The 14,366-nt window shown below is 35.7% G+C and overlaps 1 protein-coding gene across 1 annotated transcript; it reads right to left on the bottom strand.

The window, feature by feature from the left end:
- Nucleotides 1-3,395: 3,395 nt before the first annotated feature.
- Nucleotides 3,396-12,823, bottom strand: HSBP1L1 (heat shock factor binding protein 1 like 1). Its single transcript, XM_069095023.1, has 4 exons — nt 11,977-12,823; nt 9,031-9,097; nt 7,593-7,683; nt 3,396-5,409 (listed from the first exon to the last, which is right to left on the bottom strand). Coding segments are annotated over exons 1-4 (204 nt in total). The 5' UTR covers nt 12,022-12,823; the 3' UTR covers nt 3,396-5,408.
- Between the last annotated feature and the right edge of the window lie 1,543 nt (nt 12,824-14,366).

Here is a 14,366-nt window from a genome sequence, read left to right as displayed (position 1 = left end):
GCATCATTGGGATAAGTATGTAGCCTGCTGAGTTGATGCCTTTCAAAGGGACGTTATTTGATCTTTTGTCTCTTGACCTCCATGTCTAGAATACTCCCCCTCTTCCTCATCTCTGAATCTTGGAGTCCTTGTTCCCTTCAATTCAGCTCTTGTTCTGCCTCCAACATGAGGTGTTTTCTGACCCCCAGTCCCACCACTAAGAATGCTCTCCCTCATCCTTCGGGATTGTTCATTACTACATATGTACTTTATTTTTGTACCTGCTATATCCCTCCAGTAGAATGTAAACTTATTGAGGAAAAGGGACTGTTCTTGTTTTTGTAGAACCTAAAAAAGAAGTGGAAAACTACTGCCCAGGGGCTGAATCTTCCTTGTTGCCTACTGCTTACTGCCCCAAGCTAAGAATTGATTTTTACATTTTTTTAGATACAACAAAACTTTTAAAGTGTAAAAATTATTCTTGGCTCTTGGACCTGTCCTTGACCTAGAACAGGGGTGGGGAGCTTTCATCCTTGAGGTCACCTACCAAAATGGGATGGTCTTCTGTCTCTGTAAGAATTCAAATTATGTTCCTGAATTTTCATAGCAGTGTTAACAATACTTTCCTTTGTCAGATGTGTAAAACATCGATCTTTTTATCAGTAACATTTATGATTGTTACTTCAAGGAGTTGTCACATAATTTAACCATGAACAATCTTATGTCTGTTAGTTGCGAACATTTTACTTAAGACATTTGATATTTTAAAGAAAAATATCTAATGTTAATTAATATTTCCTCTAGGGTTTTAAATGATTTATCTCTATATAAATTAGATCATTATAAAGCTGTGTGCAGAGACCATATTACCACAGCTCCCTTGCTAGAATTTAACATAGCCCTCAACTATGATGGCTGGTAGAGGTTTGATACAAAAAGTCTTTTTGAGAGGTATTACTGTATCTCTTGCAAAACTGTAATTGGTAATAATATCTATTTATATAACACTGCTTTTTATGAAAGGATCCTAGAGGTGAATCCCTCTTAAAATTTATTACCAAGAAAACTTTTTTCTCCCCATTAAACTTGTAAGCTTCCCTTGGTTTTTCTGCTCCAAGTCTCTCCTCTTTTCTAATCCATTTTCCATACAGCTACCAAATTAATATTTCCAAAACAAAGGTCTGATCATGTCTCTCTTACACAGAAACCTTTAATAGTTCTCTATTGCTGCTAGGATACAATTTTGACTTCTCAGGTGATCATTTAATTAATCAAGCAAGTAATTAGTAAGTATTAAATGTTTACAGTGTTCAAAGCACTGTATGAGGCACTGGAGTTATACATATAAATAATGAAACTCCCTACATATCTAAGATCTCTATAATCTGGTTCCTTCATATCTATCATTTCTCCCCTTCACTTAATCTATATTCCAGTCAAATTGGTTGTTATTTCTCTGAACTTGACATGCCATCTTCTACCTTCATCCATACCTTTGCACAGTCTGTTCTCCTGTATCTAGAGTGTGTTCCCTCCTTACCTTAACTTCTTAGAATCTCTAGCTTCCTTTAACATTCAGGTAAATTTCCACTTCCATGGAAAACCTTTACAAAGCCACCTCTTCCCACCTGGGCCCCCCTCCCCAAATTGTTAGTGCTCTCTCCTTTATTGAACTATTCTATATTTATTTATTTGTGGATTTTTAATCCCCAACGTCCTTCAAGGTTTAGCTCAGGTTCCACCTCTTAAATGAGGCCTTTCTGGCTCCTGTTCTACAACTGTTGGTGTTACGCTATATACTTTGTATTTACTTATTTATGTACATGATGTACATAAATAGTAGCATGTAAGTTACTTAAAGGCAATACTGCTTCATTTGTGTCTGTATTTTGAATACCTTGCCACCTAATAGATATTTGCAAGTGTTTCTTGAATTGTTGATAGTGAGAACCCTACATATTTCCCCTTTGGTCTTAGCTATCTAGAATTGTGGTTCACCTGCAGTAACTAACATTTACAGTGCCTATTAGGGGGTTTTGGTGCTTTTCATAGCTAAGTTTTGAGTTTTAATTCTGTTCTATTTTAATTTTTTATTGTCTTCTGTATGCCAGCTTTGTAAACCGCCTCATATTATTTTGGGAAGTGCAAATCATAAATAAAATGCTTTACTTATTAGTTAAGTTTATGGAAATAGCATGTTTTTGATGGGTAAATAGAGAAACTATAGTCATGATTTAGTAATCTCTGAAAAAAAGAAGGGAAAATTTGACTTAAGTATTACATCTAAATCAGAAATCCCAAATTTTTCTTTACAGTTTGTGTGTACAGCAGTAAAACGGTTTTTTCCTTAGTTATCAGCTAAAACTTTTCAACTATCATATTTTAAAGCCAGCTTTGAATAGAATCACTCTGAGTGATATTTCTTAGTCTACATTAAGATATGCCTTTACCTTTAGTTGGAGTCAGGGTCTAATAACAGAGGTTTTGTTGTTTTTCTGCTCTGTTGTGCAAAATGGAGCTCTGTCCTAATTGATTTGATTAGCATGTGTTATTGTTGTGATGCCATACATTCATAGCAGTGACATTTTCACTTACATCACTAGGAAATGGAATAGGTTTGTGTGATTTACGTTATTTCTGCTGTTTATTTTAGTAGTATAAAAGAAAATTATGAATTGATGTTAACTTTCCATTATCTGGTGCTGTTAATTTATTTAACAGGTATTTGTTGAGACCCTACTATATGTATGCGTGATTGGCTGTTTTTTGGTTTGGTTTTTTTTGCCTTTTGGAGGGCAGTTGGGGTTAAGTAACTTGCCCAAGGTTACACGGCTAGTTTTTTTGTGTGGGTGTTAAGTGTCTGAGGCCAGAATGGAACTCGGGTCCTCCTGACTCTGGGGCCGGCGCTTTACTCACTGCGCCAACTAGCCACCTGATTGGCTGTTTTCAAAGGGTTTACAATCTAGTTGGAGAAACAAAGAATTAACTTCATAAAAAATTAGTTAAAAATATCAAGCATTTAGTGCCAAAAGGCTTATGGATATTAGGCACAATAAAAATCAAATCCAGATGTTATTTGTTTTATATATACCATTGCTTTTCATTATAGTTTCTTTGTTAAGATTCTTGCATATTTAAACAATAACCAAACTGATTTATATATCATTGAGGTTTTTTAAATAAAATGGGATTGTGTGACAATGTCAGGGTACAATTGATTCATAATAGCAGTTTAGCATTTTAGTTCATGTATATTGACTTTGTTGAAATAAGCTATTGGGAAAACATAGAGCAAATCCTCTTGTTGTCTAGATAGCAAATCCCCTGAATTCCTTCTTCATATTTCTTAATGTGGCTTTGAGGTAAAGTATTTAAAGGCTAGTTCATATACTTTGATAATAAAATAACTGCTAACATAAGTTTAAGAAGACTTAATTTTATTTCTTATAAAGTAGATACAAAGAAAATATGCATTGTTATAAACATTAAAAAGCTATAAAACAACACAAGTGCTGAGAAACAACAATGTAGTAATTAGTACAATTTATCGCTGCACTGTTAACATTTTAAAAAATGATAATCACCGATTTTTGAAATTTGTGTGGGGCATTTTCACATTTAACTGAAGTTATTCAGTAATTAGCAGAAACATACCCACTCTATATGTACTAAGTTAATTATTATCTTCTGGAATACCCTATTAAGGATTTAAAATTGAAGACATCAAATTAGCCTTTTCTAATTCAGGAACTGTATTTTTCTTCCAGTTTTGTTAATAGTTATGTCATTTCATAAACCATATTTGAAAAAGGGGGAGGGGATGTATCAGTTCTCACTCCTACTTATGGCAAATTTCTTTGAAATTTAAGATGGTATTTACTGTGTAAATAAAGTAGTTTTTCAAGGCAGTCTGGGGGTACCTCTTTAATTTTTATAATGTCAGAAACTGCAGATGTTTGTTTTCAACAATTTCCCCACATATTTCTGGAATAGTACCGGAATTTTTGACATCCAAATTTTTCTTATATAAAATTATGTTCAGAAAAAAAACCCTATTTTTTGTGATTTGAAATTGAAGACTTAAGCGTTTTAACACATTTGGAAAAATTAAGATATGTTTATTTAAAGGTATGAATGTTATTAGATGTGGAAATGTACATATTCTATTTAGGTATGCTATAAACTATCTCATACTTAAAACTTGTGTTCTGCTATAGTTGTTTACTACTTAAATAAAGTGAATTTGGGGATAAGAATTTCTAGGCTGCTTAAATAACTTTTTTTTTTTTAAAGCAATCGGGGTTAAGTAACTTGCTCAAGGTTACACGGCCAGTTTTTTCTGGGTGTGGTGCTGAGTATCTGAGCCCAGATTTGATCCAGGTCATCCCGACACTGGAGCCGGTGCTCTTACTCGCTGAGCCACCTGGCCGCCCCTGGCTTAAATAACTTTTAAACCTTATGCATTATATATGTTCTCATGCTTATAAAAGGACATTCTAATCTTTGTTGTAACAGGATGTTAGGAAAAACAGTTATTGTAGAAAAGTCAGACAGAATTAGTAAAAGGCAGTACCATTGTATAATCATTTCAGATAATTACCCTACTGGATTTCCCATAAAAGTGTGTGTGTCGAGTTTGAGTGAATGAAGAGATGTAGAATGTTATTCTATAATAGGAGATTGGCTTGATTTGGCAGGTTCTTTTTAAAAGGCCCCATTATATTTTTGACAGCCCACTATGAACAGTGTATTAGTATGTTTCAAAATCACTAGATAGACCAGTAAGTGCTATTTCACTTGTGCAGTTGATTCCTTGAAACTTTTGGACATTTTCGCCATGGTAAATTGGTAAATTGTAACTTAAGATTCTTCAAGATTTCCCTCCCTCTACCCCAAAGATTAGCACTAAACTATCATGAGTATTAAAGGTAAGGATGTTATACCATACAATAGAAAATTAACATCCATTTTTAAGAGATGGACTGGGTATCTCATTTAAGGATAATGACTTCTTTTCTGGGGGCCAAGGGTCCATTTGTAATAATGTTTCCTCATTTATATAATTATACCTGTATTACCTCCCTCACAGGATTATGAGAAACAAATGTGATCGATCACACATATCAAAAGTACTTATCCTGAATATCAACTGTTATTTTTGATGAAAATACTTATGAATTGATAAAAGTGCTCTGTGAATGGCATTTTTATAAACATTCTCATCAATCTTAAAACTAATCTAAGAACTAAATTTCTACAAACTAGTTACTGAAACAAACACATTTAAAATAGTAATATTACCTATCATATTGTATGCTTACATTTTCAAATTGTTTTGACAAAATTTCTCTTATAGGAACAACTTCTGTGCAGCAGAATCTTTTATCCATAAATGCATTTTGCATCTTTTAACATTACAGTAATTCAGGTCTGTTTGGGAAAAGTTGAAATAGATATTAATTACATCTCTTCATACACGATTAAACATCTTAAAATTTAATTTCCAGGTAACTATATAATTAAGTTCAGTTCATTGCAGTAAATAATAAGCTACTGTGCTTGATGCTGTGGGAAGTACACAGTTTAGTTAAGTCTCCTTGTTTTTATAGAGCTTACAGTATCATGGGAAATAAATCATATACATAGATAACTGTAATAGGGATAGGGACTGAACCTTTGTGTCTATGGTATAGTAAATTCCAAGATGAGGAAACTCTCTTTGCTAATGCATATCTGCCCTTTAACTACCCCTTACAGTCTTAAGGAGCCCACAGTCCTACAAGAGAGTAGGTAACTTGCCACAGATCGAAGTATGAATCATAATTGGAATTCAAACCTAGGTGTTCCTGTTCATAGACTAGCTCATTAGCCACTATTCCTCTCACACATAGTGACTTTGGAGGAATGAGAATAAAGAATTGCTATGTGTAATCAGTTTATACCATTCTTGCCACATATTTGTTGCTGTTATTTATTGATCTCCAAATATCTTTCCCAACTTTTTAAAATGACTTTAGCATCTAGCTCATGGTTATCTTTTCTGTCCCTTTCCTTAGTGTGATCCTTTGAGACTTCAGTGTTCATATTATTGACCTTTTGAATAATCTAACCACATAATTCCTCAGTGTCTATTTGCAACAACCTCCTGCATTGCACTTCAGTCACATCTTAAACTTAATATTTCTTGGAATTACACCACCTTCAAGAACCAGAACTTTGAAAACATTTACTCTCTGAGCAACACTTCTTCTTTTTTTTTTTTTTTGCTTTTAGGAGGGCAGTTGGGGTTATACTTGCCCAAGGTTACATGGCTAGTTATTTTGTGTGGATGTTAAATGTCTGAGGCCTGAACCAAACTCAGGCGCCACCTAGCCACCCCCTGAGCAACACTTCTTAACCTCCTACCTTTCCCACTCTGATTCACACTAACCCTATGTTTTTCCCTTATTGTTACCTTTACTCTCTTGACCTATGCCTACTCTTCCATTCTCTTACCATCATATCCAGCCTTGAGCCATGAGTCTAGTTCACTAGACACTACCTTAGAATGCCTTTTCTCATTTGACCTAGTATTCCTAAATAGCTTACTCCTGCTTTGAGGTTTAGTCCAATTGTCCAGGTTTGCCACTGTTAGTCCCCTTTTGTTCCAGGCTGCCATTGCCAGAAACACTGATTTAACCCACTACGAATTTATGGTACCTAACTACAGCTGGGCCCTCACTTCTGCCTCTTGATCCTACTCTTAGTATCTATCAAATTTTCAAAAGTACCTGTTTCATTCTTTGTGTCTCAAACCAAGACTAGAACTCTTGCAGCAAATGACTTAACTTTCTATTTACCTGACAAGTTTGAAGCCCTCAATTTCCTTTAAAAATTTTCAGCATATTTTTCCCTCTGAAACTTCCTTACTAAGGGTAATCTACCTGATTTTGTGATTCTAGAATATGATTATAATCTAGTTATTTCATAGAAAAGCTAACTCAGTGAAGCAATGAAAAACTAACCCTCTTGAATAAGGTATTCAAGAAAATATTTGTAAGCTGAATTAGGACAGCTGCCACCAAATATCACAAGCTAAGTCAGAAGCAAATATGGATGATTATTTTTAATGAAACACTTATTTCCCAGTATATATTTTATTTTCAAAGCATATTAATATAATGCCATAAAACCTGTTAGCAGAAAACACTAAACTATGGTACATCCACATGCAATGGAAACTCTTTAAGATGCATCAGAGACTGTTTTATGGACCTAATTTATAATGCTTTTCTTGAAGATTACATGAATATATTCTCTCAGAAACTAGCTATTTTTCTAAATACCTGTTCCAAAGTGATTTCTCCAAGGGTTGAGTATGAAAACTTAAGTATATTAACTTAGGCCTATTTAAGTAGAAAAATAATAAGGACTCAAGTTCTTTAGGACAGAGTTACAGTTGATAACTAACTATAAGGATAAATCAGAAAGCACAGGAAATGTCTATAGCTTTATAATTTGAAATAATTGTAGATTTCAAGATTTTTATTTTAGCATACAGGTGGTAATCTCACTGTAAAAACAAATAATGACCTTTAAAAACATCAAACAAAAAAAATTTTAATGGTCCTTACCATGTGCTCTTTGTATTTTGGATTCCTGCTTCTACCATGAGATCAGTTACATTGTTCTGTAAGTCATCAATCCGATTTCCCATTTCTTCCAGTATGAAGTTAAAGAGAACTATATAGTGCAGATTAATTTCATTACTGTTATAACTTCTCCCTTAGATACTTTATAGTAGTCCTTTAGTTTGCATATCTAATGTCATCTTTGAACTGTTGGCCAAAAAACCTCTATTTTTTATTAGCACTTTTAACAAATCCTGATAATTTGATTAAATTATAGAGGCTTGAAGCAAATTAAGAGGACAAACAGAAATCATAGCAAATTAACTTCCACTGTCTAATCTGTGGAAAGGGAAAAAAAAAAAGCCTTCATATAGTTTTTTCCCCTAACTGATCCTGCCAAATAACAGGAGCATAAGCATAGCTATTGCTATATTAAAAACTATTGAAAACCTGAAATCAAGTGGATTTAGTTTAATTGAATAGCATCAGGAATAACATCCAAAGAAATAGGAATTAACTATGGTGTATTTTAATATGTGACTGTAAATGTTTAAACATTCTAAGGACTTAATCTTTTTAACTAAATTGTCTTGCCCAATTAATTGTGTGGAACAAAATCTGTCTCTTTACACGTGTGCATTTAAGTGTTAATTTCATTATGCCTTAGGATCAGTGTCTTTCTCCCATGGAAACTAATTCCTAAATTTGGAGTATAAGTTAGTGAGAAATTATTGTACAGATATGTTTTGCACACAATGTTCAAGAATTTGGCTTGTTAGTGTAAATGGGATTCAGATCATACAGAACTAGGGATTTCTTTCTATAATACTTTATAAACATGAGATCATAGGCTTCTAGAGTGAAGAGATCTTAAAGGTCTTTATAGTCCAGCCCTTTCAAGGCGTTGCCAGATTTCATCTCAGGACCTCTGACTCCAAATCCAGCATTCTTTATAGTGCACAATACCTACTTAGAGTTAACTTGGCATAGTGTATAGAGTAGAGGCTAGAGCTAGGAAGTTCTAAATTCAATTCCCTCCTCTGACCCATGCTAGCTTTGTACATGGGCAAATTATTTCAACGTCCCTAAGTTTCAGGCAGCTGGTGGAAGGAGTTTCCACAATGACAGAATCAGATATCTTTGACATACTGAGGACAATAAATATGAATTTTTATTTTATCCTTGAAAAATACTAAACCAGCTCTCCACCTCTTGACAAAATATGAAATAATTTTCCATCCTACAAATGAATATTAATACAGTTTCGAATGTACCACCAAAATGTATATATGCACTTTGCATAAAAAAAACATGCATACTAGAAAAGTTATATGGAAAGAAAAAAAAATGATCGGGAATGTTGATCATGAAAACATTTCTTATTCACTATACAATTTCAGAGCAATGCTGTACTGCATTCTTTTAAAATATAAAAGGATATTTTTGAGAGTTATTGTCTTAGTCAGAGCTTGAAAGTGTGCCTGAAGTTCCTGTAATAAATCTTCTGCCTAGAAAAAAAAAATAGATCATTGAATACAGTGTTAAAATACAGTTCTGAATTTTGGTGTGAGGTTGTCCTTGGGAAATTATAAAACTTGTTTTTAATGACTCTAACTCCAGAAATTGAAACCCCTCTTTTTCATATAAATAGTCTACCCATGTTGTATGACTTTGGTAACAGAACAGAACGGCAGATAAAGAATTAAAAATTACTCAGAGCAATGGAGAGGCACAAAGTGCCTATGAGCAGGCTACAAAATGTTACAAGGAACTAAAGACTGGAATAAATAATGCTGTCAGGGAAATGTATCCTTGAAAAAAAAAAGATAATCACATGGCCAGAGGGAGGAAGGATAACTATAACTGGTGTTCCAGTGGTATCCTTTGTGATGTCAGGAGAAATCCAGTAAGTCTCTCCCTACCCCCCAGACATTTTTGATGGATCCCCGTTGGCAAACTGGGAGACCATGAACAAGAATTCATAGGATGGCTAAACTTGAATGAGCTATAATCTCTTTCCTTGGATGGAATGACCATGTTGGTGAGATCCATTTAAATATTTGAAAAGACTTTAAAAAGTAATATTTGCTCTTTTGAGCTGTAAATCACCTATTTTATGTCTGTGGGACACCAAGAGTTGGTACAGTGATTGGTGAGGTTTTTCAGTAGTTCATGGAAAACATCTTGTCCCTGATTCCCAAGTTCAGTTATATCTCTTAGACCACACTACCTACACCTAGTCACTATTTCTTAAAGTGCTTACAGCAGTAAAATTTATAGTGCCTGCTATCTTGTTTCAAAGGTAAAAGTCAAGTCTTAAGAAGCCTGTTAACTGTTTATGAGCCAGTAACATGTAATATTTGTGCTTCAGTTCTTTGTCCATCCTAAATATTCATAAAGACACTGGACATAATGTCATGTTAAGAGTTGTCAGTGCAGAATTTCTCAACTAAGATTTATACATGTAATTATGACAGTAAATGCATATCATACTGACCTCCCATTTGTTGATACTATTCTTGGAATTACCAACTATATTCTCAGGTTTTTTTACATAGGCTTGTGATTATCCATGCTTTCTGTATCCCTTAGGACCACAGTAATGATCTGACCAGGCAGCCAATTAGTTCCTATTTGAAGGATGGAAAAGAATTGCCCTAAAAAAAATTCAAGGTTAAAAATGTAAAGTAACTTAAGTTTTGTATGCCTACCTCTCTTCTCAGGTTTACAGTTGAAGAGCATGAGGCCTAAACAGATCAAACAGGCCCAAGGTCATGCAATTTGTGGCAGTACTAGGGAAAATTTTGATTCCTAATACAGTGCCCTTGCTTATCATGCTACCACCTTCCACAGTAATGTTTACTTTTCAAAACAAAACACATATGCTTAGAAGTTAAATTTACCAACAAATGGATTTCTGAATGTTCATTCTCCAAGCACCAGAAACATCTCTAGCTCTAAAAGTTTTCTTTTTTTTTCTTAACTGCCAGGTTGTAAGATTCATGAAAATGGTCAATAATAGAGCATTTGATTCATCTTTATATACAAAATAGAATTTGATATGTAATATGTATGAGGAGTATACAGTCAACACTCTACAGTTAAACCTATTTCAGATGAATCAGTTAAACCTTAGATTGCACATCGCTTTGGGGGTGGGGTGGTAACGTTCACTTATTTTTTGTAATTGAACTATCCAATCTGCTCTATATACTATAAAGACCCAGCAGGTAATCCATTTGGAAGGCAGGTGAAATATCCACACTTTTAAGTTCTATGTTAAAACGTCCAAACTGCTGCCATAAATTAGTATTGAATTTAATTAGAACCTAAATCTCAGCTGTCACTTAAGGGAAAGAGGGTGTAGTTGGCAAAGCCAAAAATCCAGTTCTGGTCTGGAACAATCTCACAGAGCCCTTCAAATAATAGATCCTTTCATCTGGTTGCCAGTCTAGGGAGAAAATGCTGAATCATTGAATGGGATGTTTAACACCCTTCATCCTCCAGTTGTAAGATCATTAAATCACTTCAAGAGAAAGTTATGCGACCTCCTAATTTTCAGGCAGTCTTTACCCAAGCCATTGCTACTATGAGAGACTAGCAGCAAACGGTCCAAAATGCCAATTATGAGATAGGGCTGAATCCAGGAGTGCTGGGGAAGGGGAAGTAGGGGGGGGGAACCGCAACTAATGGCTACAACAGGGAAAATTGCGTGATATAATGACACTTGAGTTGCGATCTGATGAGTCAAATCAGCCCTGCTTTTAACTAGAGGGATGCACCTTTGGGCGAGGGAAAATTCAGTTCTCTGGGCTTCTGCCCTTAATATAAATACAGAGTTGAGTCAAATGATCGTCCCGTTCCTTTGGGCTCAAAAGTTCTACAATTAAACGTTCCCTTTTACCAAGAACCTCGAGTCCTATCCCCCTTTCACCCACCCTTTAGCTCCAAGTTTTCAGATTCCAGACGCCTGAATTGGAAGGAAGGATAAGAAAAGGGATTGTTCTACTTTTCCTGTCAACATAAAAGGTAAGGGTTTTTCCCAGTTGTGAAGTCTGCGGATTCAGATGTCTGGCAGAGAGATGCATAATTTCCCAGGAAGCAGATTCTCTTCATGCATATATGTATACGTATTGGAGTAAACGGAAGAAATGAGAGGCAGTAAACCCAGCTAAGCCCCGCATATCTGGGTAGGATTTTCTAGAAAGTGGAGTGCTGGTAATTTCACTTTGTTCAAACAGCCGGTGCCTAGTTTCCGGCTGCACAACCTCTTTGCTTTACTCTGGGGCTAGTGAGGCATTACTATCCCGAATTCCCAAGAAGAAGGAGGGAGAACGACGAAGGGAAGAATGGGAACGGGGAGTTGTGGGCTAAACTCGAAACTTACAAAGTCGGAGAGATCCCGCCCGCTTGGGGTATCGATGTCTGCCATCCGTCACCTCTCCCTGCGTAGCCCTCTTACTCGGCCAGCCCTGGGGACGCCCAGCAGCCCTATTGTGTCGAAGAGAAAGCCACAGCCAGGAAGCTCTCGGAGCTCCCTCCGCCAGAGCTAACACAGACGCCGTCCCGAGAGGCAGCCTCCCACTCTCCTGCTGGTGGAAGGCAGCACCCGCCAACACTAACCGAGTCAACAGCTCTCTTGCTCTGCTTGTCCTTCCTCTTCCTGGCGCTGTGATGGAGTTAAGGTGATCTCAAGGTGAGGTAAAACCTTATTTATAAACCTCAAAACGAAATAAACCAACGTGAATGTTTAATGAGCTCTTCAAGTGCTGAGAGCAAGCATATCTTTCTGTGTCACTATCTAATTTAAAAAAGATTCTCACTTGGAAAAAGTCTCACCCAAACTCCTGATTTCCTCAAGACCCTACCTACTATGGTAGGTGTCAAGGAATGATAATTGAAGGTGTGAGTAACAGCAGAGATGGGATTGCACCAAACCTGAAGCTTGTGGTTTACAAAGTAAAATGCTAATATGGATCGGTATATGCTCGTGATATTTTAACCTGCAACCAAAAGAAAAAAAATATAACTCAGAAAATAAACTCCTACACTTTTTACCTCAAATGACCTTTGTTTAATTCCCGAGCCAGGTTAAAGAGCTTAAGAAATAACAACAACAACAACAACAACAACAAAACCAACCCGTTTTTAAATGAACACACCCAAATCCAGTGGCTGGCATCAGGAAAGAGATAATCTCTGTAGGAAATGACTAGTCCTGTGAAGGGTAGAAGATGAGTGTAAGGGTATAATTGGTTGTTAGCTTGTAGGTTTTCTTTTGACTTCTTATTTGCTATGTTGGGAGGGGTTGTTGTGTTCTAAAGCTGAATACTAGGCCCTCCTTTCGACTAAAACCAGGAACCCAATCAGGTTTTGCAGCCTAACACTGAAAGCTTCTTTAATAAGCTGGTGGACTGCCAAGTAATGAGCTGTGGTTTCTATTGTTACATCACAAATGATTAAAGATGTGACCTGAAGGGGACTGGTAGCCTCCAAGAATATGATTTAGTTTTTATTCAAAATGGGTCCCCTTTCTAATCTCCCACCTTCTGTGAACCACAAAGCATTTCTTGAAGTGGGGTTGTTCAGATTTGTGTATAATCCTGAGGTCAGGAAATAGTCTCTTGATATTTGGTTGCTCTACCCAACTCCATTAAAGTATGCAGCCTGTTTTCAACAGAAGCCTGAAGTATGCAGCCTTGTATTCAGCATTGTAGTACCCCTACTACAGAGGCAATCAAGCCTATTATCCAACCCTATATCCTTTACACATACTTGCAACCAAACCAAGCTCCAATTACAGTAAATGTTTTTTCAAAACCCCTACATATACCTAATTTGGATTTCATTTGAGGTAATGTCTACAAGACTTGTAGAATTCATTTCTTTTTCTTGTTGATAAAACTCTGGCAGAGTATTCTCTGTGCTACTTAAATGCATTGAGAAAGGAACAATTTGAATTGGTCATGAATATTCCATTCCCTGGTTCCTTTAATTAAAGAGGCCATGCTTGAAGTTATTCTTATGGTATCTTACTGACTGGATCCTTGGACAAAGCTATTTTCATTGAATTCCCTGATAACATATTACCCAAGTTCTGTTTCTTCATGATGTATAATATGTTGAACAACTGAAAATAACTTAGCTATTTTCAGCAATACAATGATCTATGACAATTCCAAAGGACTTCTGATGAAAAATGTGATCTGCCTCAAGAGTAGGAACTGATGGTATCTGAACACAGATCAAAGCATACTATTTTTACTTCATTCATCCTTTCTTTTTTAAATTTTTTTTGGGGGGGGGGTTAAGTGTTCTTCCACAAGATGACTAATGTGGAAATATGTTTTACATGATTGCACACATATGATCTATAGCAGATTGCTTACCTTCTCAGAGAAGGGTATCAGGACAAAGGGAGAAACTGAATTTGGAACTCAAAACTTAAAAAAAAATAGAACTATTTTTATATGTAGTTGAGGAAAAAATAAAACTTTTTTTTTTAAGTTTGGATGTTTCTATGAATATCATTGTATTATACTCCATAGAGATCAAAGAAAGAGAAGGGCCCATATATATGAAATATTTATAGCAGATCTTTTTGTGGTAGCAAAGAATTGGAAACTGAGGGGTGACCATTAATTGGGGAATGGCTGAACAAATAATGGTACATATGTACCAAATTCCAAAGGGCTCATGATGAAACATTCTACCCATCTCCAGGCCTTCTTTCCTTCCTTCCTTCCTTCCTTCCTTCCTTCCTTCCTTCCTTCCTTC

The sequence above is a fragment of the Petaurus breviceps genome, unplaced genomic scaffold, assembly GCF_028583685.1.
Source record: "Petaurus breviceps papuanus isolate PSGF00001 unplaced genomic scaffold, PetGlider_PUasm1.0 224, whole genome shotgun sequence".
NCBI lineage: Eukaryota > Metazoa > Chordata > Mammalia > Diprotodontia > Petauridae > Petaurus > Petaurus breviceps.
Note: the sequence above shows the minus strand (reverse complement) of the source record. Positions and strands in the feature narration are given on the sequence as shown.

Excerpts from the sequence above, each read along its gene's own strand:
- HSBP1L1 (XM_069095023.1), bottom strand. The coding sequence starts at position 12,021 with ATGGCAGACATCGATACCCCAAGCGGGCGGGATCTCTCCGACTTT. Across the intron at positions 9,098-11,976 it reads GGCGGGATCTCTCCGACTTT|GCAGAAGATTTATTACAGGA; the intron begins GTAAGTTTCGAG and ends TTTTTTTTCTAG. Across the intron at positions 7,684-9,030 it reads TAAGACAATAACTCTCAAAA|TGGAAGAAATGGGAAATCGG; the intron begins ATATCCTTTTAT and ends TTAACTTCATAC.